The sequence below is a fragment of the Sinocyclocheilus rhinocerous genome, unplaced genomic scaffold (assembly GCF_001515625.1).
Source record: "Sinocyclocheilus rhinocerous isolate Xijiao unplaced genomic scaffold, SAMN03320098_v1.1 scaffold1303, whole genome shotgun sequence".
Classification (NCBI taxonomy): Eukaryota; Metazoa; Chordata; class Actinopteri; order Cypriniformes; family Cyprinidae; genus Sinocyclocheilus; species Sinocyclocheilus rhinocerous.
In genome coordinates, this window is record NW_015625581.1 from 159,187 (window position 1) to 179,767 (window position 20,581).

The following is a 20,581-nucleotide window of genomic DNA, read 5'->3' on the forward strand; positions in this document are numbered from 1 at the left end:
GTGATGCACAGCTTTCATAGGAAAACACATTGCTATCCATCTCCATCTGGCTCTGTGCGCGCTCTCTGTGCTCCTTTGCTGTTTCACAGAGATTACTGCAGAGAACAGATCCCTGCCAGGAGACCTGCACTGTGTCACCTTCTCAAAATACCTCTCCAAGAGAATGATAAGGAGTGGAATTATATATATATATATATATATATATATATATAAATAAAAGAAAATCATTAAAACATTTAAATTCATTGAGAAAATGTATTTATTATTATTATTAAGTACATTTATCTTATTTTAAGAATTTTTTGCAGAAAAAAAATTACTTAGGAAAGTAAAAATGAACTCATTAAGAAAATCTAAATAGTTTTTTTGTTCTTTTTTCAGATTTGCTTCTCAAGAGTTCTCTTCTTTAGTATTTCAGTAGAAAATATACATAGAAATGGCTCATTAAGAGAACCAGAGATTAAGAAAATCATTAGGAAAATGCTCACTACAGCATTTCCTCACTGAAAATGTTAGGGACAAAACAGCACTTTAAAGAAGAACAATGCTGCAAATTTTGAAAAAATAAAAATACAAATACAAAGAAAAAAATAATGATAATAATAATCTTAGCAATGGTTCAGAGAAATATTTAGTAAATATTCATATCATTTTGTGCATCACAACAGTCAAAGAGAGCAAGGCAACGGCAACCTGCACTCTGGCCTCTATCAGGTCCAGTCTGAGGGCCAGGGCTTCTCTCATGAAGACGTCTGGGTAGTGGGTGCTCTCGAAGGCCTTCTCCAGCTCCTCCAGCTGCCAGCTGCTGTAGTTGGCCCGAGCTCGCCGCTCCTTCACTGGCCGGGGTTCATCTGGAAGCCACATCACAGCCACCAATTAGACAATTGCCAGAGGCTGACAAGGAACTAATGGCTCTAGATTGGATAATTAGCGCAGCGTTCATTAAGCCCTCTTCAGCAGAGCCGGATAATTGATTGTTAGTTACGAGTTGCTAGCCAATCCTTTGTAAACATTTTGAATCCTATTAAATACTGTAAAATCAGGATGGACAATTATGAGAGAATATGATTCACAAATGGCCTCTCTTAATGAATGCTACACATATGTATTATTAAGAGCAAATCACCTAAATAAATATCCAACACTCAGAGCTATCTCACCAGTCAAGCTTTTTGCCATACAACACATTATATAAGAGAGCAATCTTATCTCGAAGGTTTTATTTACACAGCTTTACTGAATACATGATTCTTATTAGCCAGTTATTAAACTGTATAACTGATTGTTGTCATAGGCAATCAGTTTCTTAAATGTCTCTCGTATCACTATGTGGCCTCTTTCTTCACACATAATAAAGTGATTTCAATGCAAGATAAATATTTCATGTCCATATATACATTTTTTTAGTAAGTAGTAAGTATATAATAAATAATCAATATCAGGGTGATAAAAGATCAGAGCAGCTGAGTCTTAAGCCATCTTCAAGAAACTGCTAAGGACACATCTCTTCCATCTACACTTGACCCTCTAACACTAGCACGCTGTATTCTATTTCTATTCTATCTACATGCTTTATTTTATTCATTATAAAAAACCTGACCCTCTAACAACAACAATCTCTATTCTATTTCTACTTGTTTATTTTTATTTAAAAATAATAATAATAACTTGAGCCTCTAACACCAACACTTTCTAAAGTCTATTCTATCTACTTGTTTATTTTTATTTATTTAAAACATAATAACTTGACCCTCTAACACTAACTCTATTCTATCTACTTGTTTATTTTTATTTAATTAAAACATAATAACTTGACCCTCTAACACTAACTCTATTCTATCTACTTGTTTATTTTTATTTAATTAAAACATAATAACTTGACCCTCTAACACTAACTCTATTCTATCTACTTGTTTTCTTTTTACTTATTAAAAAACTTGACCCTCTAACACTAGCAATCTCTATTATTTTTCTATTCTATCTAATTGTTTTCTTTTATTTATTTATTATATAATAAAACTTGACCCTCTAACACTACCACTTTCTATTCTTTTTCTATTCTATCTACTTGCTTTTTTATTAATTATAAAAACATTTGACCTTCTAAAACTAACAATCTCTATTCTATTTCTATTATATCTAGTTGTTTACTTTTATTTAAAAAAATCATTTGAGCCTCTAACACTAACAATCTCTATTCTATTATATCTAGTTGTTTACTTTTATTTATTTAAAGATATAATTTGAGCCTCATGCTAACAATCTCTATTCTATTTCTATTATATCTAGTTGATTACTTGTATTTATTTAAAGAAATAATTTGAGCCTCTAACACTAACAATCTCTATTCTATTATAGCTAGTTGTTTACTTTTATTTATTTACAGAAATAATTTGAGCCTCTAACACTAACTCTATTCTATCTACCTGTTTTCTTTTTATTTATTAAAAAACTTGACCCTCTAACACTAGCACTCTCTATTCCTTTTCTATTCTATCTACTGTAATTGTTTTATTTTATTTATTTCTTATATAAAAAACTTGACCCTCTAACACTAGCACTTTCTATTCTTTTTATAGTCTATCTACTTGCTTTTCTAATTCATTATAAAAAACTTGACCCTCTAACACTAACACTAACAATCTATATTCTATTTCTATTTTATCTAATTGTTTTCTTTTGTTGAAAAAAAATATCTTGAGCCTCTAACACTAACACTCTCTAAAGTCTTTTCTATCTGCTTGTTTATTTTTATTTATTATTAAAAAAATAATAACTTGAGTCTGTAACACTAACTCTCTCTCTATTCTATCTACTTAAAAAAAAAAAAAATGCAGCATTCATTAAGCCCGATAATTGATAATTGATTGTTAGTTATGAGTTGGTAGCCAATCAAAAATAAATAAATAAATACAATCTTTTGTCTTTTGTTGGTTTAATTGCTTCTATTGCCCTCATTTATAAGTCGCTTTGGACAAAAACGTCTGCTAAATGATTAAACGGAAATGTAAAACATTTTTTTTTTTGTGATAAAAGTTCTCCTTTTACTCTTCACATGAAAATAAAAATGTAATTTAAACCAAATAAATAAATGAAAGATGGCATATAAGATATTATATGTAAGATGGGCTCACCGATATTCTCAGCATGTTGTCCTGTGGACTGAGCGGCCAATAGCAGAGCCTGTTTGCAGGGCTCGGGCTGCAGGTAACTGCGCAGGAGCTCGTAGCTGAGCAGAGGCCCGGGGATGAAGATCTGCGGTGAGGTCAACCTGTTGGGAAACGCCGGGAAGAAGTGCGCAGCCGAAGAGTGAAAGACTGCAGAAGACAGAGGAGACACCAAATGCCCAGTGCCAAACATGGCCCAAGTTCAGCAAGGTCCAGAAAGAGCTCCAGAAATAGACGCAAGCACGTGATGAACAGTCTCTTCAGGCGTTGAAGTGCTACAGAAGAACAAACTAGAGATCCAGCTCCAAGAGAACTTCTTAGCAGATCCAGAGTCACTAAAACGTTTCTCACCTGAGTCAGGTGTGAGTCCCACCCTCTCCCTGAGTCACATGACTCACCTATGACCACTAATCCTAGTAAAACAGGGCCGGGTTTGAAGGGAATCACCCAATCATAGGGGACAGTTGATTCCATGCTTCATTTAAGAGAGGCTTCTTACAGCATCACCCTTCAGCAGACGTCCAACGGTGACACCTAATGCCTCCTAATCCACACCTCGGCTACTCTGAAAGAGTAAATGAGTAATATCCCACCACTTCCATTCGGGGAGGAGTACTGTATATGGACAGGCCTGTCATTCTGAAGTATTCCATAGACAAGTTCAGGCACTCTTCAGCTTCTGTGTTCACTTATTAATATGACAAAGCAGACATGTGGAATTGGAGTGTGGCGAGAAAATGGGGAAAAGCACCGTTCCTGAGCTGCAAACGCTTTCAAAGACGCGTACAACCGCCAGAGAGACCTGTTTGTCGCTCTCACCCTGCTGTCGGCGTACAAGGGTTAGATCTTAAAACACAGCGATGTAACAGATGGATATTAAATCATTAAGGGAGAATCAAAAGGTTCACAGCTGAGAAACGTTCAGTAAGAAAACCCAATACAAACAGAGCTTTAGTTGAAACCTGCAGAGAGCGCAAACAAACAGCCTCTGTTTGCACAGTAAACACATCACACTAATTGGCCCACATAATTGACATTCATTTACAAGCCCATTTGCAGCATTTGGGTGTTTGTATGACATCCATTTGCGATACAACATGACTAAATGGAAAAATCCTTCAGGAAAGGCTTTGATGAGTTTTCATAATCAACATGCTTCTCTTTGGCGAAAGCATCTGAAATGGAGAATGTGTGGCATCAACTGGGAATTCTGCTGTCAGATTAAAACCCGACGCCTTTGTTTCAAAAGACGTCCAAGCCTGTTATCTCACTCTTGACGCTCTCGCCGCCGGCGGTGTGAACGCACAGTAAGAAACTCGTGACAAATGAGTGTTCTAAAAACAATGTGTTCGAAAATAGGCTCAAAATAGCAAACGTTTGATATCCTCTGATTGATGGATTCATAGCATGACAGGGTATATACAGGAATCATGGAGTTAAATTTAATACCTTTTAAGACCTTTTTCCATACATTTTAAGACCTCATCGCTAGGGATGCAACGATTATAGATTTTGTTGGTACGATTATTGTCTGAGGAATAATCACGGTTTTACGATTATTACGATTATTATGCATTTATTCATTTCCCAACATTACTAATGTATAAAATCACATGAAATAACACCGTAACCAACAATACAGCACACAATAATAAACAAAAGACAAACAAAAGTCCATCTCTCCCATTGGAATTAAAAAAAGGTGACCTCTGCTCTGTAAACATCCATGACAGTATTTCTCTTTTGAAACTAACAAATGGAAATAGATCACAAAAGTATTTAATGTTTTCAGTTTGTACATTCTTTACATTTCTTTTGGACCTGGGATAGAGAATTTGGAAACACGGTGAAAAAAAAATCTTGTTGGTTTTTACTTATGAATAATACTACAATAGGGATAGTAAATAACAATTAATATATAAATAACCTATTATTAATACGACTAATATTAACTTTATCCATTTGCGATACAACATGACTAAATGGAAAAATCCTTCAGGAAAGGCTTTGATGAGTTTTCATAATCAACATGCTTCTCTTTGGCGAAAGCATCTGAAATGGAGAATGTGTGGCATCAACTGGGAATTCTGCTGTCAGATTAAAACCCGACGCCTTTGTTTCAAAAGACGTCCAAGCCTGTTATCTCACTCAAAGCCTTCTGCACATTAGGAATAAGATCACCTGTCCAAACAAGGTGTATTGTTCAGTCCTGAGCTAAGGACACAGTTCACTAACAATGGTTTTGGGTCATGGATCTCTGGTCTTTGAAAACAGATCACTTTCCCAACTAAGACCAAATTGTACTTAGAGAGGAATGCCACACTATTCACTACAGCACGTCAAACAGGTTGAGGAAATTCTGAGTGAGAAATTATGCACTTTTCATGTAGACACTAGTGCACTGTTAAATGAATAGTTCACCCAAAATTGATTCTGTCATTTACTCACCCTCATATTTTTTCAAGACTGTATGACTTATTTTCTGTGGAGCACCAAAAAAAAAAAAATTCTGAAGAATACCACCTTTTCTGTATAATAATAGTTAATGTGAATTAAGGGTGTCAAGTTCCAAAATGGATAAAGCATTATGAAAGTGGTTCATATGACTTAAGTGTTCATTTGAGAAATAGAGATGCCATGAATGAATCATATTTCCCAATTAATCGACCATCTAATTCATTCATTCGCATATCAGGCTGATCTAAATCTTAAAGACTGGAATATGCTACGTGGTTTTTTCAAATCTGAACATATTTTAAAGCACTATGCATCATACACTTGCCGACTTTGGAAATGGTTACAGATTAAAAAACGAAATGACTGAGGATCACACACTACCAGACTTTCAAGTTGTTTTAAACTCTCACGCATCATTACTAACTGTGCGTTCACACCGCCGGCGGCGAGAGCGTCAAAAGATCGCTCTGGCCGCGCTACCCACAACGCTGACCACCGGCGGCGAGAGCGTCAAAATTCGCTCTGGCTGCCCTGTAGACGCTCCACGATCGGTAATAATTAATTAAAGTAGCTAAATGTTATAAGTAATTAATTCGAATAAATGTGATCTTACAGCACTATTTCATCTCTTTCTGATCTGAAACGAGCTGTAGCTTCGCGTCAGGTGGTTCTTGCCTTCACCTCGTGCATTAAAATCGTTCAATGTACAGCTAGCCGTGCATTCATTCAACTAAACAGACTTACTTTGTGATAACTCATTATCAATGCAACATAATTCAGAAGGGGGGAACGAAGCACAAGGGAATTAATTGAGTGACTAACCAATGCAACCCAAGAAACAAGAATTAGACCAATAAACAAAACAACTGACAAAACTTATTGAGGAGGGAAAATCAAGCTCTCCGAGCTAACAGGACAATGAGTTCACGCAGTATATTCAAAAGATGTATTTGTAACATCAACCCTTATAACTGTCTGCAAACCATAGTTGTTTTGTGGAAGACTTCTCATGACAAACATCTGACTGATCAGACAGTTTACCTGTGATTACGGAGTGCTTGATTTGATGCGGACTTGACAGAGTGTCAGTAGTACTGCAACTGATCAAGTCTGAATGATCATGGAAGGTAAAATAATGATCACAACTATTACATCATTTTAATTGTGCATCCCAAGCCCATGCAAACACAGCTCAAATGCTTCCCACTAGTGTGGCCCAAAACATTTAGCACAGTTTTATTACAGGTAGAACGCAAAATGTTTCAGTGCAACCATTTCAACCAAATGTAATTTATGCAATATTTCTCAAACTTTCGCCGTGGCATTACACCGTCGTCGCTTGCGAAATCAAAATGACTGCGCCGTGGGTGGAAGTTTACAGATTAAGGGGCGGTAATATTATAATGAGATCCCTTTGCCACTTCACCAAGGGAGCGAAATCTGACGCACTCATTTTCTCAGACGCTTGCAGAAAAAGGCTTCCCAAAACAAAGTTACTGGGTTCATCTTTTTCACGTTTCCTTGGCTGGTAGATGCAATAGGCGATAGGTCAATTGCATTCATCTGAAAGAAGAAAGTCATATACACTTAGGATGGCTTAAGGGTGAGTAAATCATGGGGTAATTTTCATTTTTGGTTGAACTATTGGGCGAACTAAGTTCAACTCATTGACACAATGATACAGTTGTAATGTAGTAGTCAACAGTTCACTGGAAAGAAAAATTATCAGTGAAATATTGCTAAATTGTTGATCTGTTCATAACACACAGCAATCATATGACTTCAGAAGACACACAATTTGGTAAACGAGTCAAATGGACTTCTTTTATGATACTTTCCTAGTACTTAAGTGTCTTTTTGGAATCTTGAAAGCTCCAGACCGACCAGATCTCCAGAATGATCAGCAAATTACTAGAATCATGTTCATAGTCTTCCTCTCATAAGATTGCGTAATGCTGAATTTTCATGAACTGCAATGTTTTTGGTTTTATGTCAATGTTTTATGATACATGATATACAGTATTATATTTGTTTTAACTGTATAATTTTGCAGTTTAAATAATATTCATGAAAAATGTAATGAAATTAAAAAATTATAAATCATTATTCAGCAAAAAATAATGGAATAAATAAAAGCACAAGTTGTTGGAAAGTATGTATAAGGTGTCAATTACAAGGCTGTTGCCGTATGGCAGCATATCACAAAGTACCTTAAATTAATATTTTTTTTTCCCAATTTTTTTTTTTACAGCACTTCAAGTTAAGCCATTCTTAGAAAATAAAAATATTTAAATATTTTTTTTTTTACTATTTTTTTCTATAGGTCTATCATAATGCGTGCGGTAGAGGGTTAAGTATTGAAAGTAAAAGTACAAGTAAATGCAAAATGGAAAAGAAGCAAATAAATAAATGAGATAAATTGAGTAGCAAGATTATGTTCGGTTTTAATTAATGTGAAATTAAAACCGCCAGTAGGTGGCAGCAAGGGACTGTTAATGAGTGATTCATTGAGATTCAACAGATTCATTCAGGAACAAAGCATTTGACTGTGTTAATGAGTGAATCACTGAATCATTTTTAGCAACCGATTCATTCAAAAAGCTGATTCATTCAATAAGTAAACGCCGGCGTCCATTGCTAAGAGCATAGATGCAAAACAGTGCTGTGTGATCTCTGTTTGGAACTATTTTCGTTGGCAAAATTGAGCAAAAACAAGCAATATTATGTCTAAAATGTAAGTCACTTATTGCTTTACTGAACTTGTATAAAATCATTATTAAATGTGTTCATGCTGCTATCTGCAGAAAAAAAGGTACTCTTTGTGTGATATAGATTACGTTTACTATATTAAATTATATAAATATAAAAAGCATACAGAAGCATTTTTGCCGTCTACAATTTAGAATGCCTGGAATTTTGAGTTTAAATAGACTAATAAATCAATATGCGTGCACTCTGTGTGTGATTTGGTGATATAGCCTACTTGATAATGTCAGATCGCACATCATTACAACAACACTTACCATATTATCGCAGACGATGCTGTATCACACGCCCCAGACTCGACTTGAGTGGAAAATGAATCAAATGCGGTTGTGCGCGCACTTGTTTGCACATGAGCAAAGGTGTTTTTAGGAGTCTAACTTGCAAACGCCAGACCACTGATTCGTCAAACCTGCTTTCCTACCTACAGTCCTTGTTCTTCTGACTATTTTGTAGTAAGTAACGAATATGCTACGGGGAAATGTATCGGAGAAAAAGTATACATTTTAATTAGGAAATCTAGAGGAGTAAAAGTAAAAGTTGAATGAAATATAAAAACTCAAGTAAAGTACAGATACTCCTAAAAAATACTTAAGTACTGTAACAAAGTATTATTACTTCGTTACATTACACCACTGGTAAAAGATGACAGAATTGTAATAGTTGGTGAACTCAGAATCACTGGTTGTAACACAATAGCACACAAAAAAAGAGGCTAGTGGATGATTGATAACTTGAAATAACAGAAATTCTTCCTGTTTTAGACATTCATACTGAAAGCAGACAGCGAACATCTGCATCCCTATTGTTGACGGATAAGCGAAGAGTTGTCATGACCTCTCTGAGAACAAAACACAGGTGTGAATTAATTCAGGAACATTTCACCTCATAATCATCTTCATCCACCCTCTATCCGCAAATCAGATCAAACTGCAGAGAGACTCAAGAGCTGTCACCAGCATCAGCGCTAACCGCTAATCCCGCGCTAACTTTGATCAGATCCAGACATCCACGGTACACAGCTGGGCCGATCTTGGCTGAGTGAGTCACTGACTTTAAGGCCACAACAGCAGTGAAGGACAAAAACTCTTCAGGCAGCTGTCAAAACATTGAGGGATCTAAGTCCTACCTGCTTTCCTCATACTTTCAGAATGGTAATTATTAGAGTATGCTTGTATATACTTTTCCACCAACAATCTGGCAGGGCTCAAATACATCTGGAGATATAGAAATACCTCTTTTATCTGAAGCTTGGGGCATCCTGGGGTTACATTCTTAAGGGCGCAATGGAGAAAGTTAATGAAACACCCATTACAGGCTTTGAACCTACAACTTTCCAATTGCCAGTGCAGATCTAGGCCTACATAAAAAGTGTACGTGAAAAAAAAAAAAAAAAAAAAAAAATTTTAAAGGCCCGATTCAAACAGTGTAAATATGAGTGTACGTGAAAAAAAAAAAAAAAAAAGATTTCAGAGCCATTTCCAGTTAACTGAAGGAGGCATGAGGGCAACAATGGCAGCAGATCTTGCAGGCCTGTATTGATCTTTTAGATTCACACTTGTTCGAGACTGCGTGCCGTCATTTGAATACACAGGGGCTTAACAACATCAACAGCAGTTCAAAGTGCTTCGGGGCTTCAGTGAAGACATACACGAGTGCATTTTCTTTGAATCAGAGAGAGGAATCAAGACAAGAGCGTGAAAACTCCATTGGGGGTGAAGTTGCTAATATCAGTAGTTTTAATACGGAATCCTAATTAAAGTAAATCAATAAAATATAAAATGGGAAATAAGACTGCCTAAATGAGTCGTCCAACATCATCAAACAATAAACAGAGAATACTATTTGATAGGCTTAATTCAAGATGCAATTTCCCATTTCAAATGTTCTTAGTGTGGCATAGCTTCTCTTGAATGAGATATTTCTGACGCTGGATCATAATTTTGAGGGGTTCATTGCCTCTGCAGCAACAGGAAATTATTCTTGCATTAATATGTGGCCGTTGAATTCAGACTTGCATTCAATGCAGAGAAAGAAAGCACCAATACTAGCCATACTCTTTTATTTGCACATTATCCCTAAAATGAAGTGGATATAAACATGGTTTTCAACTGGTTTTCCTTCAGGACCCAGATTTTACTTTGAATGTGGCAACCATGTTACCAGAATTGTAAATTAAAAAAAATATATATTATACTTAAGTTAATAATTAATAATATGTATTAATACAAAAATAACTTTTTCTTTTTCTCGTTTTATTTATTTTTAATTGATACTTTTATTTGGTAAGGATGCCTTAAATTGATTTACACTGTAATTTATTATGTTACAAAATATTTCTATTTCAAATAAATTCTGTTCTTGAAACTTTCTGTTCAAAAGAAACACTGTATTGCAGTTACACAATTCATTACCATCTTCACCTATTATGAACTTTGATAATTGAAGTTTTTCTTGAGCAGCAAATCAAGACATTAGAATGATTTCTGAAGGATCATGTGACACTGAAGACTGGAGTAATGATGCTGAAAATTCAGCTTAGCCATCACAGGAATAAATTACATTTTCAAATATAATAACATTAAAAAAAATGTAAATTGTATTTAAAAATGTAAAAGTTTAAATTGTTATATTTCACAATATTACTGTTTTTGAGTGTATTTTGAGATAAACTAAACAGCAGTCGTAAAAAAAAAAAAAATCTTCATATACACACACATAAATACATACGTATATGAAACATCCTCAAGTCATTCCACAGTCTCTGATATCAGCTCTGAAGCGATCAAATTCTCCTGAGGATATGCCAGCACAGGCTTTAGGAACAATGCATAATAACATTAATACACACTGGAGTGACACTTAAGAATATACAACACCTGAAATACAGTACGAAACATGATGGATGACTGGCCATGAGTCATGGGAAAATGCCTTCATTTTCAGACAAAACAGTTGTTGCACTCTTACAAGCGCAATTGAAATGAAGATCCATTATTTGAGTCACTAAGGTTATAACAGGATTCGCTCCACTTCCTTTCATTAAAACATGCTTTACAGATACTAGTCAGGCTTCTGGTCAATGGTCATTACATGGCTTCATGGTCTGGTTATTATGCCAACCAAAATGTAATCTTTCCTATTCAAACAAAAATGGTGCAATTCTCAACAAAAGTGATACATAGGTAAGGATATTTCAGTCATCTTTAGTATCTCTCTGGTAATTGTATCTCTCAGGCAGTGAGCTGATTGCTTTAGTCCTGGATCACTGGCAATGGGATAAACCTGAGAGCCCAGGCTGCTTTTCATGTCAAAACCTTCAAGGAGAGCGGCTGCGATCCAAAAGCAATCACACTTTACACTTCAAAGCGCAAGGGAAAAGGGAGGCGAGAGCCAGTCCACATTTTTTCCACGCTAGCCAGGCACAACTCATGCGTGGAGGAAGAGGAGATGATCTAAGCGAAGGAGCTGTTGAGGAACACAGAGCCGACAGGTGTGCACAGGCAGGTAGCGGCACATCTCTGTCCCTCCCAAAGGTGAGACATAAGCAGTGCTTTACTGTGGCTCTTTCCATTTATCTGTGGTCACCTGCTGGTACTTGTGGATATTTGCTACCCTTACGAAAATTATCAGGGTAATTAATCACAGTTAAAAGAGTTACTGATACAACAATAAAAGTTTGGAAATTTGGTGCAGTTGCCCCCAAAACGTATTTGGACACGGAACTGGGTGAAGTTAGAAAGCAAAGAAAAGTGAAGTGAGTTTGTGGTCTAATTCAATAGCTGCGTTTCCATCCACCTATTTTTATGCGCATTTTGGAATATCGCATAAAAAAAACGCTGGATGGAAACGCCAAGATGCGCATAAATTCTAAAAATGCAAATAAAAAAACCTATGCGCACATTTGAGTAGGATAAACTTTTCATCCGTTAAGAAAAAATGCACATAGCCTACGATGGAAACATATTTACCGAATAAATTCCTACATGCGCATCGAAAAAGTCATGTGACTTTGCGCTATGAGACGGGATAACTTGACTAGCAGCGGACCGATCTCGTTCACAGCATATATCTATATGTTGTTATGGTCATTCTGAAATGCCTGAGCAGAGTCTGTCGCCAAAGTATTTCTGTATAATTGTCTTACACGACTGCGTTCCCAAACAGCAGCATCCACCTCCGAAAGCATTGACAACATTTATAGTGTTACGACTGCTCGCTCTGAGGCGCAAGTGATTTATATCATATATGAAAATTATTATATTCAGTGGCTTCTCCTATATTCTTAGTTATATTTTGTACCACAGTTTACCAGGAAGTGACGATTTAGTTCTCTTTGACTCGTTGGATGGAAACGGTGCTTTATTCGCATGTTTTATGCGATGTTTTGCGCATAAGTTTAATTTGAATCTTTGGATGGAAACAAAGCTAGTGAAATACACACATTTTCAAGTGCAGTTCAGTGTCCAAATAAATTTGGTTTCATATCCATCAAAGGCCAAAGCACAGAAGATGCATAGACCGTTGTTGTATCTCTTGGTTTTCTTATTATCATTATGCAATACTTCAATAGATCTTCATCATATTTGGGAGAGAAGATCTTAAGACAATACTTGTCAAAATTATACAACTTATATTATCAAACCGTTCAAGAGTAAAACATCAACATGTGTAACAGCAAGGATCTGAGGATTATATCTTTGTCTTTTGCAACTATGTATTGAATGTACAAGAGCAATTTGGTGACAGCAGCATCTATTGGCCAAGTGTCATAAATATGAACAAAAATGGTTATAGATGGGCAATATAAAAATTTTGCTTCATGCAATATACTGATAAATATTTTCATGTCATGGCCGATAACCGATAAATTAAATATTAAAACTATTAAAATAAAATATTAAACTATACTAGTTTGCATTAAAAAAAAATAAAATTCACTAAAAGCAAAAACCAATGCTACATGTGAGGCATCAACATTATAATGCACAGATTAACATTGAGTGTTAGATAACGTGAAAGGTAATCAAATGTAAAAATAAGGTGAATGAGCACAATATAGAAAACTGTATGATAAACATTCAATGTTGATTAATGCGTTGATAAATAAAAATGTTTTCCAATAACCTAAGTGTTTACATATAACCCTAAAAATGGCTTAAACTTATAAAAAACTGGTTTAAACTTAGGCTTCATGTCTCCTAATATTCCTGAATTTTTGTAGAGTAATGTCAATTATACATTCTTTTTTCATGCTTTTTCACTGCTACTAAAAATGTTCTTCAGTCCAAGCCTCACAAATTAGACCAATCGGATTTTCATTGTGTGAAGGTCTCCAGAAATATCCTTAATTAAAATAGCCTATAGTGCATTTAAAAATTGTAAATAAAGATTATTCGAGTATGTTTTACCTGAAAATATTGTTTCAGTCTTTCTACTTTAAAATTTCACATTTGTGACCCTGGAGCACAAAAGCAGTCTTAAAGGGGTCATATGATGCTATTTTAAAGATCATTATTTTGTGTATTTGGTGTAACAGAATATGTTGGCATGCTTTAATGTTCAAAAAACACATTATTTTTCAAATACTGTACATTATTGTAGGTCCTCTATGCCCCGCCTCTCTCAAACGCTTCGTTTTCTACAAAGCCCCCTCCTTTGACAAGCGCAGTCCGCTCTGATTGGCCAGCTGAATATCGTCATATCCTAACAAACCATGCATCAATGGAAAGCTATTCTATTCTAGATGATGTATACATCTCAATTTCAAAAAATTGACGCTTATGACTGGTTTTGTGGTCCAGGGTCACATTTAATTAAATGTTACTTGCCATATCTTTGTATTGTAAATAATTGAATTTACAAGCAATTTTTGAGAGAAAATGGTTTCAACAAATTCTACACAATTTTTCCACAATGTGTCATCCACACCCAAGTGTTTGGCATTGCTTGCCCCATTCATGCCTATCCGCTACAGCAGTGTTTTTCAACCCTGGTCCTGGGCGCCCCCCAACACTGCACATTTTGTGTGTCTCCCTAATCAAACACACCTGATTCAACTCATTAGCTCATTAGAAGAAACTCCAGGACCTGAAATGGGTGTGTCAGACAAGGGAGACATACTAAATGAGCAGTGTTGGGGGGCGCCCAGGACCAGGGTTGAGAAACACTGTTACTATTTTTGATTAAATAAATGCAGCATCAGTGACCATAAGAGACTTCTTACAAAAAACTATTTTTTTTTTCTAAATCTCATTGAGCCCAAATATTTGAACAGTAGTGTACATTTCAAATACCCTTATTTCTCATAACCAATTTTCGGTCAACTGACACAAATCATTAAATCTGAATTCATAGTCTTATTATTAAGACATCCCTTCAATCAGAAAAATAAGCCAATATATAATTCAGATGAATCTACTGTATCAGAAGTACCCATTTTACTGCATTTCTATATCTTGACTGTCATTTTTGAATTTTTAAAATGCATTAATGTACTATTTGAGTAATTTACATATAATGCCACCTTTTCACTATTTTACTGATTTTGATGACAAGATTAGTGTCAGTAAGATTTTTATTTTTTTTTGGAAAATTAATACTGTTATTCAGCAAGGACACATTAAATTGATCAAAAGTGACATTTATAATGTCAAAAAGACATTTATAATGTTTATAAGATTTTAAATACATTCTGTTGATTACATTTAAAAAAGTTATATTCTAAAATATCTTTAAATAGAAAACACTTATTTTAAATGTAATAATATTTGACAATATTACTGTTTTTACTATTTTTGATTAAATAAATGCAGCATCAGTGACCATAAGAGACTTCTTACAAAAAACTATTTTTTTTTTCTAAATCTCATTGAGCCCAAATATTTGAACAGTAGTGTACATTTCAAATACCCTTATTTCTCATAACCAATTTTCGGTCAACTGACACAAATCATTAAATCTGAATTCATAGTCTTATTATTAAGACATCCCTTCAATCAGAAAAATAAGCCAATATATAATTCAGATGAATCTACTGTATCAGAAGTACCCATTTTACTGCATTTCTATATCTTGACTGTCATTTTTGAATTTTTAAAATGCATTAATGTACTATTTGAGTAATTTACATATAATGCCACCTTTTCACTATTTTACTGATTTTCACTTGTGCTATAACATCAAATGTTTATATTTATTTCCCTTAATAATAACAATAATCATCCTGTACGTGCTACACTCATGAGTCTTCCTGCTCCCTATTTGTGGACCATGTCTGGCAGAGTTCAAAACACAGAAGAGATGAAGATTCACAAATTCCACTTATGACATGTTAAAAGCAGAGCACAGAGCATGAAACTGAACACAGGAAGAAGCTCCTTTCATCAGGCGCTCGCTGAGAGGCTGTCAGTCCTCCAGCCGCCAGTGCGGGCATGTTCACCGATCGCCCTCTACAAAACACAGATAACCCGCTTCCTCAGACCCCAGTGTAACCAGACACCCGCACACTCACTCTCAGCCCTCATGCACTCTTCACACAGGGATCTTTGGTGTGTGTGATTGAACAATTACCGCTACGGTTAATTTAGCCGAGGCTCACCGGCATGCTGGCGCGCTGTTCTCCCTTCTCGTCTCCATACAGATGAAATCAGTGACACTGGACGAGAACAACTTGCACTTTCATGGCAAATAGACTTCCATCACAGCATTCACAGCATAGCTGAGATCTGTTAGGGATACAATGTGAAGAAAAGGGGGCCGAAAAGCTCATGCGCACTCATTTGCAATCATGCAAAGGAAAAAGATCACAGCCTTCCCCTATCCTCCCACGGAAAGAGTTATTTTACAAACAATACCAATCTTGAAGTGTTAAAAAGAGAGAGAGAGAGAGAGAAACAAAGTAAAACAAAACTAAAAAAACAAGTTAGGAGCATTTCTACAACTCAGTTTTATTATTCAAAGCAGTAGACAAAAAGACTTATGACAGGCTTCACTCCCAGCAGACACAAGAATCACTGGAAACATAAAATGCTTTTCAGTATTTGAGGAATAACGTCTAGAAATGTAAACGTCAAATGCTGTATCTGAATGCAGATCTGAACAGGATCAACAGTGCATGACACTTCTGAGTCAAAGCAAAACTCTGTGTACCAACATGATTGAAACGGACGTCTATGTCGTTGCCTCCATGCGCAAGACCTTCATGGATTCTGTGATCATGGAGCTGGTGTCAATCTGACCGTAGATGCCCACTAAAAACGCCTTATGGAGAAGAATATCAGCGTGTTCTGAGAAAAACAAAACAGAGATAATTCCTGATCTTTAAGCACTATTAACAGAATCTGTGGCATGCTGTCCATTACCACAGAAAACACACACACACACACTTTGTGGAAAAAAATGAAAATAAGAAAATACAAGCTGCACGTTTCTGCTTAAAGGTGGGGTAAGCGATTTCTGGTAGCCAATGTTGACATTTGAAATCACCAAAACAAACTCCGCCCCACACATCTACACTGGATGCGGCACGACACGACAAATCCCTGACAGAAAACTGCTGCTGCGTCTTTCAAAACGCCTCTTATATTTCCAGAATTTCCACTTCCTTATAAGTCAAAATTATGTGGTAATCAGCAGCATTTTACAGATGCTGTCAGATTAACTTAAGGGTTAATTCACCCAAAAATTCTGTCATTAATTACTCACACTCATGTCATTCCAAAAGACCTTCATTCATCTTCGGAACACAAATTATGACATTTTTGATAAAATCCGAGAGCTCTCTGACCCTGCATAAACAGCAACACAACTGAAACGTTCAAGGTCCAGAAAGGTAGTAAAGACATCAATAAAATAGTCCATGTGACATCAGTGGTTCAACCTTAGTGTTATGAAGCTACAAGAATACTTTTAGTGCGCAAAGAAAATAAAAATTATATTCCGTGAAGAGCAGAAACGCCGGCTCCTGCGTCAGCAGCACCACACGTATGCATCGTCGTACTCTCGTGAACGCGCGTTGAAGACGGAAGAGAAGAAATTGTTGAATAAAGTTATTTTTGTTTTTTGCGCACTAAAAGTATTTTAGTAGCTTCATAACATTAAGGTTGACCCACTGATGTCACAAGGACTATTTTAACGATGTCCTTACTACCTTTCTGTGCCTAGAACATGTCAGTTGTGTTGCTGTCTATGAAGGGTCAGAAAGCTCTCGGATTTCAACAAAAAATTTCATTTGTGTTTCGAAGATGAACAAAGGCTTTTACGGGTTTGGAACGACATGAGGGTGAGTAATTAATGACATAATTTTCATTTTTGTGTGAACTAACCCTTTAAATTGTTTTGAAATTGCAAAAAAAATTAACAATATATACAACAGCAGCAAGCAAAAACAATTATCATGGTTTCTTATAATAAGGTCATCATCTGTTTGTATACCTTGACAGAGCAACACATATTCAGGCAAGTTTCTCAAGGCCGTCTGCACTACATCAAAGTTCCCGCTGCCCAGGCAGTACATGAAGGTTGGCAGGAATTCAGCAGCCATACTAGAGTTAGCAAAGATAATGGTGAGTGTATTTGTACATGACATTTCGATTTAATACACACTACATACTTGCCTGCAGGCACCTCACCTGGGGATGTTCTGGATGCACCGCAGGGCCAGACTGAACGCCATGTTGCGGCACACTTCTTCAGGGGAACTCATCAACCTCTGAAGATCATTCTGATAATACATGACAAGTTGGTTGTACTTGTTAAATCTTGCTAATTTCTGTCTATTGTGCAATTTTGTGTGCACTGTGCAATGTACTTACAACAAAATACTGAATGATTTCTGGATTTCTTTTGGATTTCTCATCCACTTCAGTCAACCCATCAAACACATCTAGAACAACATAAGACAAACGTACAACATCACAATATATAAAAAAAGTAACACTATTTTACAGTGCAACTAACCCTAAAACCAAACAATCCTAATCCTACAGTAAGTACAAGTTGTTACTTAATATTAGTCAGCACTTACATACATAATTACACTATAACAAGGACACCTTAAAGTGTAACCAAATATTACTATAAAAGCATTATAGTTTTTACTTATAATAAATCCTAAATAATAAGCAGCATATAATGCTAAAGTTATAATTATAATAATAAAATAATGCATATAATTGAATACATGGAATTTTTAAAATAATTATAGAATTTCATCTCCAATATTATGTTTATATTGATATATACACACACACACACATACACACTTGTATATATTTATTTGTATGTTTATATTGATATAATAATAATAATATCATTAGAATAATACTAAATCTATAATACAATGTCTAAAAATATAACATTTTAATAAACTGTTTAATAATACATAAAACAGAATAAATATAATTATATATATATATCTATATATATATTTGATTACTTAATAATTCAGATTTTATTGGTTTTATAATAAATATTGCGAAGAAATACTTATTTGCAAAATTCAAATGCCTATAATTTACACTCCCCTACACCTCTCCCTTCTGTTTATTATTGCTTCCTTTTTTAATGTCATTTAAAAAAAAAAGTATTTTAGCTTCCAACATTAGTGTAAAACTATCAGCTCATTTTTAATTATAATGTACAGTACATTTGAATTTAATTTATTCTATGCCTTCTAATTCTAAGAATTCTTTAAAAAAAATATGGAGAACATACATGATTTATTGTGGGCCTATTTTAAGCATAGTACAGTATATAAAGGAAACAGTCTGAAAACAGTTTTATTTCTATCACCCTCAATTGCTTCTCCTTTGGAGATCTTCTTCAGGCATTTAGTCATGTCAGCCGCAGTCAGCGGCATGGAAGCTGAGATGTTGACCAGAGGGAGGGAGCCGGAGGACGAATCCTCAGCTGGAATACAAAGAGTGAGAGACGAGCTCTGGTGACGATCATCTCACATGTAACTCTGTCCCTTGTGAGGTGAGGTGTTGGAGCTCCTACCATCTCTGTCCTCAGCAGCACTCTCAGAGGAACCAGACTTCACAGGCAGAGTCAGTCCAGCGAGCAAAGACTTGAGCTGCACCAGGTCCGGATTCTCAGTGGATAGTCCTCTGAGATTGAGAAAACACAGGGAAACACGAAAAGAAATAACTTACAAAAAGAAAGTAAATGTAGCACTGAGGGCATTTGATAATGCAGAAATTAGAAAGCAAAAAAGGTCTTACTGTAGCACATGTGAGTGTTTCTGAAGGAAAGGCACAGCAGATGCTGCATCATGGGTTATGTACTTTTGGATGAACTGCACAAATTTGTTTATAATGGGCATACGGGATGATCTCCTGAAGTTCTGCAAGAACATTACATGAAAATGCTGAAAAAATGTTCCCACCAGTAGTTACATTATATCAAACACAAATATTAGTTTAGCAGATAAGCAACTGTGAGAGGTCTGCAATCGCGCTAAGAATCTTTATAAAAAATTATGAATGTCACTATGTACTAAACCTTGTGTTTAAAAAAATGCGAGCAGTGTACATTGCTAGATTTGGTCTACTCTTTCTACCTGCAGTACTTTGATGAAGGACAGCAGACAGTCCTGCAGTGCCCTCTGGTGGTCAGAGTGGAAAACCAGTGGCTGCAGCAGCTCCAGCACAACCAGAACATCGCTGAAGAAGGTCAGATGGTTCTGCTGCCTGAGCTCCCGCAGGTTCAGATGGATGCGACCGTACAGGAGCGCAGCGATCATGGGCAGGTGTCTGGAAAAACACAAAAAATCAGCTCTATTATGCATTCAGCACATACACTCTTATTAGACAACACGAAAATTAAAAGGGCCCTATTTACTTTCTTAATACATGTCTTAATGGAATAATTATGAAATAAAAAGTTCATTAACATTTTTATTTATTCTTGTGATTATTTATTCTGATTAGTAAATCTCCACATGCTTTCAGATGGAGCAGCAATTAAAGGGATAGTTCACCCAAAAATGAAAATTCTGTCATTAATTACTCACCCTCATGTCGTTTCAAACCCGCAAGACCTTCGTTCATCTTCGGAACAAAATGTAAGATATTTTTGATGGAATCTGAGAGCTTTCTGACCCTGCATAGACAGCAATACAACTGAAATGTTCCCAAGTCCAGAAACATAGCAAGGAGATCTTTAAAATAATCCATGTGACATCAGGGGTT

The 20,581-nt window shown here is 35.6% G+C and overlaps 2 protein-coding genes across 2 annotated transcripts in view; both read right to left on the reverse strand.

Annotated features, from left to right (window-relative positions):
- LOC107753516 (visual system homeobox 2) overlaps positions 1-3,360 on the reverse strand; it is a 5,286-nt gene extending 1,926 nt beyond the window's left edge. The window contains exons 1-2 of the mRNA XM_016569669.1: positions 3,135-3,360; positions 694-851 (exon numbers count right to left, since the gene is read on the reverse strand). Of these exons, the coding sequence (XP_016425155.1) occupies positions 694-851; positions 3,135-3,360 (384 nt within the window). The remainder of the gene's footprint in view (positions 1-693; positions 852-3,134) is intronic.
- Positions 3,361-16,337: 12,977 nt separating this feature from the next.
- ints1 (integrator complex subunit 1) overlaps positions 16,338-20,581 on the reverse strand; it is a 31,968-nt gene continuing 27,724 nt past the window's right edge. Inside the window, exons 41-48 of the mRNA XM_016569516.1 lie at positions 19,951-20,143; positions 19,613-19,734; positions 19,389-19,498; positions 19,182-19,298; positions 18,203-18,273; positions 18,020-18,111; positions 17,823-17,932; positions 16,338-16,675 (exon numbers count right to left, since the gene is read on the reverse strand). Coding sequence (XP_016425002.1) covers positions 16,560-16,675; positions 17,823-17,932; positions 18,020-18,111; positions 18,203-18,273; positions 19,182-19,298; positions 19,389-19,498; positions 19,613-19,734; positions 19,951-20,143 — 931 coding nt within the window. The 3' untranslated portion in view covers positions 16,338-16,559. The remainder of the gene's footprint in view (positions 16,676-17,822; positions 17,933-18,019; positions 18,112-18,202; positions 18,274-19,181; positions 19,299-19,388; positions 19,499-19,612; positions 19,735-19,950; positions 20,144-20,581) is intronic.